The 18,204-nt window shown below is 35.0% G+C and overlaps 1 protein-coding gene across 1 annotated transcript in view; it reads left to right on the top strand.

The window, feature by feature from the left end:
• Positions 1-18,204, top strand: part of INTU (inturned planar cell polarity protein) — a 48,924-nt gene that overhangs the window by 21,101 nt on the left and 9,619 nt on the right. Inside the window, exons 5-10 of the mRNA XM_088527699.1 lie at positions 6,336-6,539; positions 10,549-10,667; positions 12,119-12,208; positions 12,762-12,839; positions 13,961-14,150; positions 17,643-17,696. Coding sequence (XP_088383825.1) covers positions 6,336-6,539; positions 10,549-10,667; positions 12,119-12,208; positions 12,762-12,839; positions 13,961-14,150; positions 17,643-17,696 — 735 coding nt within the window. The remainder of the gene's footprint in view (positions 1-6,335; positions 6,540-10,548; positions 10,668-12,118; positions 12,209-12,761; positions 12,840-13,960; positions 14,151-17,642; positions 17,697-18,204) is intronic.

The raw sequence follows: 18,204 nt of genomic DNA, 5'->3' as shown, positions 1-18,204 counted from the left end.
GAGCCTTCCTTCAGCTGGAGGAGGCAGTTGATTGTCTTCCATAATCTGCTATTTCGACTGCTTCAACAATGATTTCTCACAGTTCAGTGTTTGTTTTTCTTTTGAAGAAATTTTCACTGTGAACATACTGGTTTGATTTATTGTTTTAATGTATTATTTTGATAGGTTATGGTATCTTTAATCTTCTTATAGGTTATTATAATTTGAAATTTCACCTTAAGCCTGTTTATGTTAAAAATATATCAAATTTATTAAAAAACAATTCTATTCCCTATTATAGTTTTTGTTGGGGTAAGTAGCTACACTTCTACAATAGTTAGTTCCTCTGTGGTAGCTATCTGCTCATCTTATTCCTTTAACTTGCAAAGAATTACTGTTTGTACCTTTAATCAGTCATACTTAAGAAAGTGGGAACAATTCAAAAAATAAAAATAGCACATATTTTTGGAGTTATCAAACTTAGAAATGTATAATTAAAAGGGAAGCATGTTAATTACTGAGTGTGTTAGTAGTGTAAACTTAAGTATTTTAAGTTCTTTTGCTTAAATTCATCCCCCAAGAGACAAGGTAGAAGTTGCAAGCAGATTAAAATTAGAAAATATATTACAGTATGTCTGTAACCCGCAGGTAGTTTTTCTTTGGGTAGAATATATGATAGAAATTTGACAAATCATTCAGTATTTTACCCAGCCTTTACTTAAAAACATTTTCTGTAAAATTATTAAGTTTCTCTAGCACATCTGGAAGCAGAACATTCTAAAGGCACAACACGTGAGGTACTAATACCAAAAAAAGTTTTACCATCCAGGTGCTTTTTAAAAAATGGAAATTTAAAGTTTTGATAAACATGCTTCTGCTTACAAATTAGTGTAAGTGCCTGCAGAACTACATCTGCAACTGCAGTAAGACTGAGTGCTAGCTTGTCAGTTTAGGAAGCTTTCCAAGATATCTGACACTACGAAGCTTGACTAAGCTACCAGAGTTGTGGTCAGGTATTGGCAGAGCTCCATGGCAGAAAAGCCTTGTCTTGCCTGTCTTTGACCAAATATGGAGTTGTTGTAACTATTAATAAATACAGAATGATCAAAACAGCAAAGATGATATAGTTTACTTAATTGTATCCTAGCTAGATTAGAGTATATGTATTGCTTGTTGATAAAATCCAATACGGCCCTTTTTGTAGTAGCTACTTTTAATGCAACATTAACATTTACATTGTCAGTAAATTTGTCAAGTAGACAGCAATTACTTGAAATGTATAACTGTTCCTCATATTGGCTTTCCAAACCCTTTTATTAAAGTGCAATTCTTCCTCGGTTACTGTGCAGTTTCAGTCAAGCCAAACAAGTAATTACTGAAATAGAGCAGTGGAGAATTTAGATTTAGTTCAGGGTTTTTGCAGTGTAGAATAGTGCGTTCCTCCTGCTACAGAAACAGAATTTGTTGTTTCTGAGATTCAGTTAAAAAAATATAGCTTGTTACACAAACAGTAGTTAATGTATTTTCATTCACCTTATACTCCAAAATATATTGAGAAAAAAAAAAAGGCAGTCCAAGCAATTATAATGCAGTTATGAGTTACTTTATTAATAAGCTATGTTACTGTTTTTCTTAATTAAGTGTTAAAAATCACTGGAAATAATTTTGAAAGAAGACTACCTTGCTTCATTCAGTGGCAACACATAGCATATCACTTCTCATCATAACATTATGTTTCTAGAATTTTGTTTTACATAGTTAAATTTAGGTAAGCTAACTTCCATTTATGTAAGGACTAGTTCAGTGTATTTACTAAGCATTATGAGTCCAAATCCTACATCAGGTGGTGTTTTTATTTTTCCCATTCTACTTCAATGCTTGTACTTCACCTAGTAAAATAAACTAAATTCTGACTAAAACATTAGACATCTTGTTTCAGCATCCTATAGCAGTCATTGACTTTGACAAGCCAAAGCATATCCTCAATCAGTGCTTAAGTTAGTATAATACCACTATGTTCTACAGTTTCTATGCTTTTACATTTCTGGAATCAAAGCAGTTGCTACCTAATTTGATAGCGATTGCTGCCATTTTGTTCACTGCAGTTTCTCTAGTTTTGCTTATATGAATAATCATGAGATTAGACCTCACCACTTTTTTCTAAGCAGTGTTTAGAAAAAAAATTAGGACATGCATTCATATAGATTTAAATAAATTTAGTTCTTTATGTTAACTCAGCACAGTTGACTATTTCTATGGATCCCATGAAATTATTAAAAATGTGTAGATGGAAATCTATCTGAGTCTCACAGGGGTAATAGAAATAGGCTTTTTTCTGGCTGTGATCTCTGTTAATCAGGTACTTTGTAAACATTGAAAAGCTAATGTAATTGATGTTTTTACTGAACTCTGTAACTGAAGTTCCTAAGGAAGTTGGTAAGCGTTATAGAAACTAGTACTGCATGTAGGTTTCCCCCAACTTGTTTTTGCAATTTAAGGTTGAAAAAAGGCACATCATCATCATCATCGTTCTTGCTGTTATAGAACTAAAATGACTCTCTGTGCTGCCTGTGACTAACAGCACTGATGTTACAGCTCTCCTATTCAGCCAGGCTATTCTTGTCTTTAAAAACCAGTCTTATAAGTAAGAAAACTTCAGAATTGCCTCCTAGCCCCACAAAATAGAGGAAGCAGACTAAGAATGGAAGGATGTGGACAAAAGAATATATTTTTCTTTAACCTAATATTTGAAAGTTGCAGAACCGTCTTAGTTGAAGCTTTCCAAAAGTTTTCAGCCTGAGGCAGACATCCAGAATCCGAAATTTCAGCCTGAAATTTTGACTCGCAGTTTGGTAAATCATAAGCATATGGAAAACAGCAACTTATAACAGGAAATGGCAGGCAATCTTAACAGGCAGGCAATGCCACCAGCTCTACCTATAATAAAAGCCATATTCTTAAACAGATAGCTTTCTTACAGATAAACAAACAGAAAACATGCCTTTCTGGGTCAGATTAAAGGTACGTCAGCAATTTATTCCACTTCTTAAGCTGGCAAATGTTTAAGGGAATAGTATTAAGAAACAAGTCAAATGCAGAGTGACCTTTCCATCGTACTTTCCCAACTTCTGGCAGTCAGCAGTTAGGGACTTGCTGGATCACTTACAGGTTTGTACCTTCTCTCTCTTTATTTTTTCAGTCTTGTTCTTAGAATTTCTTTTGTTTCCACAATGTCACATATCAATGAGTTTCATAACTGAGTTTTGTGCTGTGTTCATTTTTGTTGGTTTTAAAGCTAGCAAGTGTGTTTAGCACCCCCAGGTTCCTGGGCTATGAGGAATAATTAACTATCCATGTCTTACTGCATGTTGTTGGAGAGCTCTGTCATGATCCACTTTTGTCATCTCTTTCCTAAACTGAAAAATTCCCATCTATGTACCTCATAGTTTCCTGTTATTATTTGTCACCTTCATCTGCACTTTCTTGTATTTTGATTAAAATCTTTTTTGAAAACTACTCTAAGCACTGTGGATGCGCACATACTATGTATTTAGCATAGTATACTAATATTTTTCCTGTTCTTTATTTTGTAATGATTTTATTTCCTTTTCTGATTTCTGCTGTGTCAGGCTGATTTTCTTAAAGACAACTGAAATCAAAGTTGGCAAAGATTTCATAGTCAGTATTTTAAAAATGGTTCTTCAGTAATCACACATTTAACGAGGTCCTGTGCAGTGCTCAGGACTTATTTATTTCTTCTCTAAATAAAAAGAAATGTTGTCTCTTGATCATGTCCTATTTTGACAGTTTCTAGCCTAGATTGTCTTTTCTACAATAATGTTTTTAAAGGTAAGAAGTAAGTAAAAATTTGAATGGGAGTATAAAGAAACACCAGCCATCGTGCTCTTGGAGAGAGCGAGAAGATCTGGAAAGGGACTGGAAGTCCCATTGGGAAGAGAGACCTTTCTCAGAACAGTGACTTCAGAAGTGAGCAATGTGGCATCGTCCACAGTGATGCAGGAGACAGCAGGGGAGCCTGGGGGTGGAACGAGAGCGAAAATTCAGAGGGCCCAATATAGCTTGAGCTCTTGCCTAGAGGGCCAGAAGGATGTGTCTGAAAGACAAGGCAGACTGAGGTGCCTTTTTTTTTAAAAATAAAAAAGTTGGGAGACTAAAAGAGAGATTCCAGCAAGAAGTACATCTGTGTGTCATTAGTGTAGGATCTGTAGCCTAAGTGTGGTAAGTGTCCAGAGACAAGATGTAGTAGAAAAGAAATAACCATTGAGCCTTAAGGAAATCTGCAAGAAGTTAAACAGAGTATGAGGAAAAATCCTCTGAAATATATGCAGATGGAGTGACACAAGAAACAGGACTGAGTCACAGAATGTCAGAGAAGGAAAAATGCATCTGTACAACTCTGAACAGTCACGTTACTGGGTCTTAAGAAGGCGCTGCTTTTTAGCTCGATATTTCTGCTCCTTGAGTGCTGGTAATATGCAGTGCAATGGATCAAAAATGAATAAGGCTGACTGAGCTCAGAGTTACAGTCAGAGTAGAAAGCAGTAGCACGTGGCAGGAGAGCAGGACTGGATGTAGTGTCATTCTAAAGAATGGGGAGAAAAAAAAGGGAAAAATGCTCATAGCAGCCAAAGTAGGAGAGCAAAAGATTAATGTGAAGTGTTGGAGGGAGTAGAGTGAGATGGGAAGAAGACCGACAGTCGCATAAATGGTTGTAGTCTGAGGAGTTGATGATTGCAGCTTTTCTGACCTAGTGTGGCAGGCACTGGGTGTTACCCAGCACCACTATGTCTTGCCAGTTCTCCTGCCATCATATATGTATATACACACATACACAGAGACAATCAGGAAGATACAAATACCTCTCTATATTTAAGTTTCTCCTCAGGTTTTTCAAATTTATTGCCACTGGGAAAATGTAACCTTTTTTCTTGCACCAGCCATTCCCCTAAATTGTCACTGCCTTAAAGAGAATCAGGATTTTGTGTAATGCATTACGTTTATAACTCCCCAGTCAACAGGCATTTTAAGGATACTTTAAAGCAGACAAACAATCTTAAGTAAAAACATATGAAAGAGGGAAGTGAGAGTATGTCTGGTTAGTTCAAATACCTATATTTTTTAGTCTCTTTGAGCAGTGACGAAAATTCAACTATCTTCCAAGAAAATAAAACCTTATATTCTTGGAAATGACGATTTTATGCTCAGTCAAGACCTAAGTATTCTTTGTGTATGCTTAGCATAAATTGTTATGCTTGTGCATGCTTAGTATAAATTGTTCATTCACAACAGAAATTTTATTCTTCAATTTCATCACTGCTAAAACAAATCATTTTTGTAAGCTAGTGGCTCATAAAAAGGCAAGTTTGTAAAGTGAACTGCAAAATACACTTCCAGACCAAGCCTGGATTTTATGTTGCTTGTGATTCCAGTGAATGTATATTTATTCTAAAACTAAAGCTGTTTTTACTTTATTTGGGAAATTAAGAACAGTAAACCTTGCATAACATTTTGACTGAGTAAGCTTAATCATCTAAATTAAAGAAGTTATGCTTTTAAGAGAGAAAGCTCTGTAGTGCTATGATTATGCTTCTGAAGACACAGTGCACCAAGTGACGCAAGCAACAAATATTTGTACTTCCTGCTGGTAGTATGTAATTCTTACATACTATGATAAATACTATGTTGACAAAACTCTTATTTGCTGACTTCACAATAAGAAAAAACACAGTCAGGAAAATGATTTTTTTTTTTGCGGGTTGAATAAAGAATTGTTACTAAATGATTTTTTTTTTAACAGAGTGACTTTTGCAGTCTTATGTAAATTAATTTTTCTGTGCAAATGTACTTCTCAATCTTATCGTAATCAAAATAGCAAAGAAATATTCATGAAAGAGGCTTGAGGATATACAGTCATGAAGTGCTAACATTTTGTAAGTCAAATATTGTGTATATTTCAAAATGGTGATAATAGGTTTTGTGTTCAAACCCACTCAGACCATAAGTATATCTTTTCATTTTCAAAACCCTAAGAGTCAAGTATAAAAACCTACCAGGTCACATGCTTACTCTCATGGTTCATAAACCAGGCAACACCTGGCTTTGTCCTTATTAATGGACAGTTGTCTAAGATTGAACATATAACTGTTTTTCTTCAAAAGAGACAGAAATTTTGAGTGCTTATGTCTCAAACATAAACATAAAAATCTGTCAGCATGGCAGAGAACTTAAGAAAATTGACTCCTGTAGGATTCAAACTATCTTTTTATCTGTTTCATCTAATATTCAAAATTATTTAAGTACAGTGTTATTTTCTCAATAATTCATCATTCTAATAGGTGAAACTTACCTTGGAAACATCGATTTTTGAGCCCAAAGGAACCTCTCAGCAAAGGGACAGGCAGGCCCAGTCAAGCATGAACAACCTAGTTCGGCTCCTGTGGGGAGCAGAGAGCACAGCCCTTGAGCAGGCAACCCAGAGCGTGCCCCACATCGTCATGTTCCTCTCGCTGAAACTGGATTCTGACACATCTAAGGATGAGGTATGTGAATGGAACTGCAGATGAAAGGTAACTGCTAACAACAGCAAACGCTATGCCTTTAGATTAAAAAAAAAATCTTGCAAATCATTTTGAGTAGTGCATAGTCTGCCAAAAAAAGAATGTCAGCATATGTACAACCCATTCTGAGTTTGTCTAGATCTTGTTGATGAAGCCATAGCTGCAAATACTCTGCCCAGAATGTTATAGAAGACATCAGTGTGGAGGGCTCTTTTTCGTCTCTTGCTTGACTTGAAAATGACTTGTGGCCAAAATAGACTCGTCAGGAACACACGTTTGGAAAAAGACTCTTCCACCTTTTATAAATCCTCCTTCAAGAGGAGAAAGGAGAAAGTTTTTCATTCTTTGGGAAAAGAGTGAGGCAGTGCGGAGCACAAAGACAGGCTAAGATGCACTTTTTGCTTTCCCTCCCACCGATTAATCATTAGATACAGTCAGTGCCTCATCCCTTATCTGGGATGTTATCCTTATCTTGATAATAATATTATTCAACTGAGAGCAGTCTGTATTGCTCTGCTAATGCTGCTAATGATGATTAATGGAGGGAAAAGGATTACAACTGCATGTAATGGAGTTTAGTTTTATCTTCTAGTGATAAGACTGGGAGGAGGACCCTAGAAAATTACATGGCATAATGATAGCATTAAAGAATTGTGCCTGATTTGCAGAATCAAGCATTTGAAAGCCTGGAAATGAGATATTTATGCCTACTTGTGCAACTGTAATTCAGCCCTTTTGTTCATATGTGAGCATGACACTGTCTTTCAAAAAAAACATAGTATTTAATGATGCCTGTCTTGTGCAAAGCCCAAGATGGACAAATCAAAGTGGTGTAATTGAGGCTTCTTAGGCAACCATAAATCTGGTATTTCATAACTGTAGAGTACTTGACTTTGCAATATAAATTATGCCTTTTTAACTTAATATTTTAGGGTAATATACATTTTATTATATATTACAGCTACACACAAATACTGCAAGCTTTTGTTTGCCGTTCTTTCCAGTACTGTTTGTGTTTTTTCACAGGAGGTCCCTTTGGTAGAAATGAGTTTATACAAGTGTCTTTTATAGTCTCACAACCGGGCAAGGTCACTCTGCTCTCTTTCTCACCCTGACACTGCTTCCACTAGAACATACAGTATCACAGTAGTTTCCCACTTTTGTATTTCCCTATCATAAAAATTATAAGAGCTCATTTAACTGTAAATTAAATCAACCTAAGATGTCTCATCAAAGTTCACTTTTACATTAAAAAGCTGGGTTTTTTTTTCTTTTTCCAATTCTAAGTTAATCATCCAAGACTTCTGTTTCAGATGCATGGAACAGCTATGAAAATTGCTGTAGACTTAAGTGCAAGGTTGTTCTGGTTACTTAAATAAACTTTATTAAATATATTTTTGAAATGGATTTCAGAGCCTCTGGCTCCCCTATTGCCAGGTAAAGAGACACTCCAATGGGTAAGTGCTAGACTAATGGCAGTTTCTGCACTTCAGAGTAAATGGATCACTGGTTTCTTGTCCCCTTTTTTTTCTCAACTCTCTCCCAGGAAACGGGATTAACCCTGAATGTGGAGCAGAGGTAAAAGAGGGATTGTAATGTACTTGTTTTCCCTTCATTCCACAGGCGAATTGTTTCCTGAGACATCTTGGCAGTTATGCAGCCTCAGATAGTCTCTACAGCTGGGGTAGTTGCTGGCATCATTAAGCTCTTTATAACATTCCTGAACAAAAGAATGGCCTCCTCTTTGAAGCAGTGGTCTTTAATTTCATTCAGTGAACAGTAAGAGACATTTATCCCACAGAAGTACTGTTCCAGATTTAGTCTGCAGAACTTCAAATTAATACAGAAGTTGCTCTCCATCCATGCCATTTTGCACAATAAAAATGTGATGATCCTTTACTAAGCTACTTTGCCCCTATCCAAAGGAGGCATGGTATGCACGTCACATCTTTGCAGATAATGGCAACTACAGCGAGTTACTAATTCCCACACTTGTGAGCCCTTGGCGTCCAAAAATACAGTTAATGAACTCTAAGGCACATCAAACTCTAAGGCACATCAAGCTCTGTCTATTGAAACACAGAGGCAAGTAGTTCAATAAACAGTTTAGGCTGGGGGTATCTTTTTCCCCATATAATAATGGTTTTAGTAAGTTTGATTTATTATTGTTGTTGTTGTTGTTATTTTATGTTTTAGTTTATGGTATGCATTATAACATACATTTTTTTGAACTGACATACAGTACATCATCTTTATGGACTTGGGGTCTTTTTCAGTGTGCTCATGCTTTAAGAGATACTGTTCATGTTTCTCCAACATAATGCTATAAGCTCGTGTTTAGTATACTTACAAAATAGATAATGCCGAGTAGCTGTTAGGAGAGCTTAGTTCATGGAGGCACTGGCTGTGTACTTTCTGAAGCACTTCTCCCTGCCTTGCTCATTTATGAACCAATCTTTCATAGTTGTCTTTCATCCAGGCACAGTCCCTTGTCTCTTTTCCACTGGTGCAAGATACAGCTTACAACACCTATTGTCAGTGCACTGTGTATGAAGGCTCTAGATGGTTTTTAGCTGGTCAGCACTCTTTCGACATTTTTTTTCAGCCATTTCTTTTGTTGTTGAGACTACAGTAAGGGGAAAAGAAAAGGTGTGTGGTTTTTGTGTTTTTTTTGTTTTTGTTTTTTTGGGGTTTTTTTTTTAGGCTTCTTATCTGAGAAATGAGTAAAATAGAAATAAAAAATGGGAGAATTGGTTGAAAAGCTGTTAGTTCAGACACTTGAAAGCTCTGGTCATGTTTTGGGTTTTTTTATTTTGCGGGGCGGGGACGGGCAGAGGGAGTTGTTTGTTTATTTTTCACACTTCTAAAAAATAATAGCTACTTCTCATTTATTAATGTCATTGTCCTTTGCCTATGAACTCTTTGGATAAAATGACACATCTGAACTTGCTTTCAAGACAGCTGATCTCCCTGTGGGGTGGTATGTGCTGAACCATGCAAACTTATTAATACAGAGCTGGTGCAGCGACAACCTTTTGTTACAGTTGTTTTTTCCTTTCCCTGGGAAAGTGTGTAGATATTTCTCAAGCGAACTTTCTATAAAGGTTTCTGCTTATAGAGAGGGGAAAAAAAAATGTTTCTTTCTAGCCCTTTGCTGTAATTAGAAAATGGCATTTTTCCTGCTGAGGGATTGATTTGAGAGAAAAAAAAATCCTTGTTACTAATGAGGATTCAAAAAGAGAGCTAATTAAATTGGATGAGAGCGCAGAGGTCCTTCTGTATAGTTGCCAGGTCCCTCTGTGATGGAACTTTACAATCTTTTAATTTTGATGAAAGAGAATTTTCTAACAGATTTTGGCAGTACTTAGTAACATAAAATAGGAAAGTCAGAGACTTCATTGTTGCCCTTGTTTGTGTAGAAGGATAATTTCATGTTCTCTTCACGTTAGACATGTTTAATATTACACATTATTTCTGGCCCATCATGATTTGCAGAAAGCAGTAATATGGGAAATCATTTGCTTGCTTATTATTTTATAATTAAGGCTGCCGAAATAATTACTATTTTTTTTGGAAAATGCTTATGTAACAACATTATTTTAAAAGATTGGACAGAAAAATACTTGTCTCAAATATTTGTCTTTTCAGTTACTTGCAGTGAAGCTCATGTCTTTACAGGTTATTCTGACATTTACAGTCAGAATTTTGATGATAAAATTGTTAATGATGGATGCACTTGCTGAGTATATACCTCAGTTATATTTTATGCAATACCTGTAAAGTGATTGGATAGGGCTGTATGGAGATTATACTTTTCATATTCTTACTTATTGGTGTTATAAGAGCTGTATTTTTGATCAACAATGTGGCCCTTAAATAGCAATTTTAATATTGAAATAACCATGCAAATATTAGCAGTCTCTTAGAATCAGATTTGTTAATATTTAAAACAACATATTTTCTTAACTAACAACTTCAACTTTTCTCACAGCAAGAAATTCTTTATCAGTATCCCTTATCAGAAGCATCCCAGAAACTGAAAAGTGTGAGAGGAATATTTCTCACACTGTGTGACATCCTGGAAAGTGTTACTGGTTCCCAGATTATCAGGTAAAAACATTTTGAAATTAAATGTACTTATTCTTTTCTGAATGTGTCCAAATAGAGAAAAGCACGAATAATTTGTGCATGTGTTTCTAGACAAAATAGCAGTGATTGTATCTGTTAGGCAGTAATGTTTTAACCCGAACATCATGAGTTGGTCTGCTCAGCTTGGATATGCAGCAGACAGCTCTACTGGCTGACTGGAAAATCTGCAGTAGCTTCATTCAAATTAAAAAAAAAAAAAAAAGTGGGGGGGATAAGGTAAAATGCTATTCAGTTAAATTCATGCGTGTCTGTTACTTTTACATTCATTTTACTTCACAATGTATTTGCAACGCATGATAAATGGTTGTATCCATAGAAGCAGAACTCTAGTAAGAAGCCTGATAAAAATGACTCCTCAGCTTTTGGCAACAGGGCAGGGGTGGTGCAGACATGTCAAGAGATAACTGAATATTTAATGAACTAGGTAGAAGTGAGACAGCGGGTATCATTTTTCAGTTTTATGCTCCATCCTGTACAGAAGTAACAGGGGTGTCTCTTGGGGGTCTTGAGCAGGACTGTCATCCCCACATCATGGCCTTGTACATCACAGGCAAGTCCAGGGTTGGTGCAAAGGAAACGGAACGTAAGTGGGATCCTAACTCATGAATGAAGAGTAGAGACGCAGGTGCAGGACACAGTGAGCAGCGCTGGCAATAATGAGCACTGCCTCAAAAGGCGAAAAAGCCAGTTTAGTATGTTCAGATTCTGTTCATTGATACAGTATTTTCAGAAAGACAATTCAGAAATCCATGAGAGCTTAATTTTACCTTTCCTGTTAAGGTTCTCAATTTCCCCTTTTCAGATGAGTTCTAAAAATACAAATACACTTCTGCTAGTCTCTATGGACTGTCCCATCTCTTTAAAAATGTAAGAAATAATTTCTAGCTCTCCTGTTTTTTCTCCTTTTTTTATTAAAAGAGTACATTTGGATTACTGTATCTGCTCATGTATTGTACTTTTGGGGATTGGGATATTTATTTCTTTGTAATCAAGTTATGCTTTTTTCACTTTGTAGCAGTTCTGTCTTACATTCTTATTTAGCCTGTCTGAGATCATAAAAGAATGGGAAAAGCAGGGAAAGTAATGCTTTTGTAGTAACTTGCTAGATGTTTTGTGGTCCGTGAAAACACTTGCTCTAGGGTGTTAGACCCTGTTAGGTCTGCTTCCTGTTTCAATCTCTCATCACAATAGTACCTGAATAGTTTCTAAATACTCCTGGCATTTCTAGCAGTTTATTTTGGAGGCTCTTTGAATTCTGTAACAACTAATGTACTACCTAGATCAATTCTATGTTATTTTAAATGAGCCGAAGGCTTAATATACGAAATAGACTTGAATCATTATGACACATATTGGCCATCTCTTATACCTTCATAGTGTTAACAGAACTACTTATGGCTTAATTTTTCTAGTTCCTCCCTTTTCTTATGTGAAAAACTGGTTCAAGTTGTTTACTGGAAGGAATCTGACAAGTTGCTTGTAATCGGTCTTCCTGAAGAATGGTGAGTTTTAGATACAGTGCTTTTTTCCTGCTTTTAATTTTATTTCCCATTTTTACCAAATACTATTCTCTAACTGCACTATTATATGAAAAAGTGAGAAAGGGATGGCTTTACTATGTACTCCTTTTAGTATAACTATTTTCTATAGCTGTGATCACACTCTCTCTGTTACTTTTTCTGTTTAACTTCGTTCATCTCTTTTATATATTCCTATAGTCTTATTAGATCTCAAAAATATATGTAGGCTAGGAATTGGTAATTTTCAGTGTTTAATAAAATCAAGCCCAGATTAGGTATTGCTGAATAGCTGCAATAATATTGCATACCTATGTGTTCTAAGAGGCAAGAACTGACATTTTATTTTCAGCTTTACTACTCCGTAACCATGGGCAAGCCACTCAAAGAAAATCTTTTATGAAGTCCTATAAGGTATTTTTTGCTTGCAGTGTATCACTAGTTAAGAATGCAGCCTTTCAAGAAGCACCTCTGTTAAGTCATAATAGCATTAAACATATATAAACATAGATATGCCTTTTTAAATTTTTTTCCTTAGTGTGCCACTTTCCCAGTTGAGGAACATGATTGAAGATGTTGTGAAGACCTTAAAATTCATGTACAGTTCTTTAGACAGGTGAGTTCTTCCTGAAGTACTTTCAGTCACTCTTCACAGATGCTCACTCAAGAACATGGGCAGATGTTTTATATTTACGAGTTTCTTTGCATGCTCTTATAAAATTTTGCAAAAACAGGATTCTGTTCTCAACTTGGTTTTATACTAATAAGATTCTTAAACTATCTTTGAGATAGTTTCAGAAAGTTTTGTCCCTGATTATGTTAACTCATTCGCATAACTTAAGTCACTAGATGTCAACAGCACTCTACAAATGGTACCCTTTGCGTCACAGGACTGTCTCTACAACATACATATAAATCTCAGTGTTATATTTTTAATAAAATAAACACTCCAGAGTTTTCAACTTTATTTGGCAGAGTTACTGACCTCCTCTGTGTTTGGAAATCATCCAGAAAATTTTCAGTCTGACTGTAATCTAAATACTATTGCCAAGGTAGTCTATTCTAATGCTCGCTTCATGGTTAAAGTTTGTATGCTATAGAGAATATCATAATATTTATATAACTTTTGTGCTGTTTAACAAAGAAAAATGCTCTAGACAGAATAATCTGACACATCAGACCTCATTTTTGTCTCATGACATTTTTATCATTATTTCATAACAAGGAGCAACTTTTATACATTATAGTGGCAACTATTTAAATGCATCTTAAAAAAAAACAGCTTTGAATATGAGAGGTAATATAGTTAATTTTGATACAAATGGAAGGGGCCATTCAGAATATTAGAATGCTCTTCCACACCTTCTGAAGAAAACACGAATAGTGTTACAATACTAGTGTTACAAATTTATAGCACAACAAAATAGTTAAATAAATTATTAAATTAAGCAAGCTGGACTCTCTGAGGAAAAAAGCTCATCATTGTCTCATCTTCAATTACTCTAAAACACTACTATGATACTGTACTGCTTCTGCTTTTAGCAAGGCAGGGTTTTTTTATGTGTACGTACTGTCCTGTGTATCAGCAGAGTGGTTTTTTTCCATGTTTACAATGGTTATTAAAAAAACTCTAAATGAAGTATGATGCTGTAAAGAGCCTGCTATAACACAGAGTGTTATATAAACAAGTTACAAGTTTCTTGTTGTTATTCTAACTTTGAGTTCATGTTTGTTCAGTGCTTTTTGCCAGGTAGAAAACGTTTCTCGCCTGGATCATTTTTTCAACCTGTTCTTCCAGCGAGCACTGCAGCCCGCAAGACTCAATGCGAACGTGAGCCCCAGTGCTCAGCACTACGACACCTGCAGTGCTTTACTCTTAGACAGTCTCCCAGGCCTGCGCTGGCTGACACTGCCTCAGGAAATCAAGGTAACCTCACTTTTAAGAAGAATTATATGAGATCAAAAAAACTGACACAGGTCTTATGTATATTTTCTGCTGTTATCATGTAGTTTAAATAAGTTTTTACCTAACTCGGGCCATCCATTTTTCTTCAAGATCCTTCTCTGGATTTTGTTTTGAACTTTGCATTCATTTCTGTAGGAATATTGCCATTATGAGTGCAGGCTGGGGATTTCACTTGCCAGTGATCTAGAAAGAGAATGTGACAAAGGATGCAAGCTTTCTTTTAAGTAAAAGCGTCTTTAGCAAGTATCAAATACAGTGGGGATAGCAATTTCTGGTATGTAGCTTTATGTTTGATTTTGAGCACATAAATATTTTTCCAGTAGAAAATATTACTCTGGAAGCCCAAGTGCAGCTTGTGATTTAGGATTCTAAAAAGTTCTTGCAGAATCACAATAAATACTCAAACAATATTTGTCTGGCACCATATAGGTATATCTTTTCTGCATCATTTGATTGTGTCTTGTTGCCTTCCAATTAAAAAGTTCAGCTTTAAGCAGTAGTAAAAAAATTAGATCACAGTAAGTAACAAACATATAGAGCTTTCAGTCTTAAACCTCAGTTTCATGAAAGGACTTTAATAAGTTAATATAGGAATCGTTGGATAATTACTGGTAATCATTGGATAATTATTGGTAAATAAATAATTTGGAAATAAAAATAATAGATTATATATATATATATAGGTATGGCATAACCCCTTTCAAGTCTTCTATGAAGAATTTTTTATGTATACTACAGAACTGACTTTATTAGACAAACTGTGTAAAGGTTGTGTCCCTACCATTTGAAATAGTTGTAACAATTTTTGTCTTTGGGAATATAATCTGAGTTTCAACAGTGGAGTTAAGTCCAACACAAATTCCATTTAATCAAATATTTATGGTATTATTTTGAATTACATATTTAAGTTACACAAAATGAAAAATTTGTCCAGAGGGGCTGCAAATAGGAAACCTTTGTCTTACTGGGTGGCAGATTCTGTAATGCTGTTCCACCATGGGTAAGCAGATCCAAGTCATGATGTAGAATGTAGCTGGCAGAAAGGCTTGTTATAATATCTTTTATCAACTTAGTAAGTTCTGCTGAGTGAACAAGACCCAGTTGTCAGAAAATGTAGGGGGACAACTTTTATGCATGTAGGACAGAAGCTGGTAATTGTGTCATATGTGCAAGAAGTTTCTCTGAAATGTTTTCTTTCTCTTAAAATATTTTTGTTGAGTATGCGGATTACCCTTTTATTCCCTCTTTTTAAAGAGTGGATATTTTTTTTATTCATTATGGTGTCAAAATATTCTTTAATAACACAAGTTTGTATACATTTGTTCAGAAACGAACAAACAAAAAATTCCTTACCCCTTCAAAGGGCTACTGGTTTCCGTCTTTTTTTCCTCAATGTTTTCATGTTACAGTTTGTGTATGCACTGATTTGATACCACTACATAAAGGTGATGTAGTCCAAATGATACACTGCTAGAACATGCTTTGATCTGATATATAGGTAGGTTCTGATACATAGGTAGGTTCTGATATATATGCTGGGTTTTGCTAGGTGCAGTTTGACAGTTGCTTTAATTTTCACTTTTAGTGTACACAAGTTAATCTGTAATTTCAAGACATACAGATTATGAAGAAATGTTAAGTGTCTAATTTTAAGCATCTCATCGAAAAGACCTGGGACATTTGTGTGGCGTAGGGTAAAACCTCTTTCTATTCTCTCCACTATTTGTGAAAAGTGGATAAGAGCCATTCACAGAAATAAGATTAGTATGTGATAAACAATATGGTGGCAAAGTATTACCTATACCCTGTATTTTTCCTCATCTTTCTTCGCACAAAACAATCTTTTAAGATGTATTTTTAAAATGAAATCTACTGTAACTCTAACCAAGAAGTTCAGTTACAAAAAAGGCTGTCTCCAGTTATTTGAAAATAGTTTACTTCACTGATATATGTGCAAATTTTATTTACATACAGTCAGATTAGAAAGACTTAAATTGTCCTTAAAGAGTTAAGAAGTTTTGTTGTGGTAGAACTGCTTTATGTATTTTATCTATCAAAGTACATATTTTTGAATTGTCTCAGGAAAGTTTCTTTCATGTCCAAACTCCGGACCTAAATCTGCTAACCTACTGAAAAACCTAGAGGGTTGCACATACTCCTTTCCTTGCCCATCCACCCACTTGCAAAACCCATGCCACTGTAACTGAAGAGAATAAAATGATTATGCAACAGGTAGTTGCAGCATATTATCAGTCATTAATTTGATATGTGTTTCAAATGTAGCTTAATGCATCTCTAACTATTGCCACACATTTTTTCCCATGTAGGAAATAACACTTTTTTTTTCTCCTTTTTCTTGTAGTAGTTGGTGATGAACCTGTTTGCTTCCATTTTTTTTTCCTTTTTTCTCTCTCAAGTTTCTCTGCTACTCTTTGTTCTCTATTTTACCTATTTTACCTTGCAAGGTGTTTGCTTGCTTGTGAAATATGAAGTTTTAGAGGGATTATTTAAAAAAAAAAAAAAAAACAAGCATATACATGATTTGCACATCTATTTATCAAATTATCTTAGGACATCCACAGATTCCAGTAAAGCTGTTCTTGCAGAAAACGAAATTTCCAGTAGATAATTTTGGTGAGAATGTTTATATTGTATAAAGAATATAAAAGTAAGAAATTATTTCTTGGACAGAAAAGCGGATCAGTCTTAACTGGGGGAAAAGCTTAGAGTTTAGTTAGTTGTTGAATGCCAACAGTTCGACTGACATTTCTCTAAATTTGGAAAATTGTCTGTATTTCAGTTAAGAGGCAGCTTGTTTACATAGCCCCAAAAGTGCATCATGGTGAGTTTTAAGTTCTTTTCATTAAGTAGCACATTTATGTTAGGAACTTCAGTGGCTATAAAGGACAGTGTTTTTAGTAAAACTTAAATTAACCAACAGTTCTTGTAGCTAAAGAAATAACACAAGTTTAAAGTTGTTTCAGTAGAACAAAGGAAATGTGTGAGAAAGTTTGAGGGATTTCTATAGATACAAAAACTAAATCCATCATGAAAAAGATTTTTCTAATAACTCAGCTGCATACAAAAGTTTGTGAGATTTCAGGGTTGTCTCTAGCCTTCAAAGCATAGACTCTAGACTTCATGTGTGAATACAGGCCGAAAGAAAGATTGACATCTCCTTTGTACAGAACAGCAGGTTCAGGAGGCAGACAAGCTGTGAGATTCTACAGTTTCAAAGAAGAGGGAAATATATAGAAATTGAAAAAGATTCTTTTTCAGCCTGATGAATTGAAGTGTTCTTGATGTTTGATATTGCCAGTGAAAATTATATGTTTTTTATCATTGACTGCACTTTTGAATCCTCATCTTGTAAGACTAACAATATGAGCTATGCTATTACTGTAACTAAATGTCTTGGAAATTTCTATTGGAGTGTACTCTTTAATATTCCAGATGGAAATTGACACAGCCCTGAGTGATCTGGAAGCAGCTGATTTTGCAGAGCTGGTAAATGTTTTTGTTTTATTTTTGTTTGTTTGTTTGCAGTGCACAAAATATATTTGCCTTGGTCATATTCAGTAGCTTTAAAAAAAGTACTAATTCCAAATACACCCACTTTTTAAATAGGAAAAAAGGAAAAGATGTACTATATTATAACTCTCTTTTTCAAGCAATTGTAAAAACAGCTGAAAAATGTTGTGGAGCACTAAGAAATAAACTTTCCAGTTTTAGGAAAGTTATAGGAGTTATACGTATCCTAGTAGTGTAAGGAGAAGATAGTAGTTTCCTTGAGTATTACTTTCTATGCATGCCTAAGACAGTCAAATGAAAATGTATTGAAATTTATGAGTTTCCTTTTTTATACATAAAAACAATCTTAAACCTGTTTTCCAGAACAATTTAGGCATACATATTCTTAATTACTACAAGATATTTGAATACTAAAAAACAAGTGGGGAGACATACAATCTATCTTCTTTAACTGTTAACTATGTCTTGAAGTATCATGATGAAG

The sequence above is a fragment of the Tinamus guttatus genome, unplaced genomic scaffold (genome assembly GCF_059628265.1).
Source record: "Tinamus guttatus ecotype Peru unplaced genomic scaffold, ASM5962826v1 Tinamus_guttatus_pri_ptg000288l, whole genome shotgun sequence".
Lineage (NCBI taxonomy): Eukaryota > Metazoa > Chordata > Aves > Tinamiformes > Tinamidae > Tinamus > Tinamus guttatus.
Note: the sequence above shows the minus strand (reverse complement) of the source record. Positions and strands in the feature narration are given on the sequence as shown.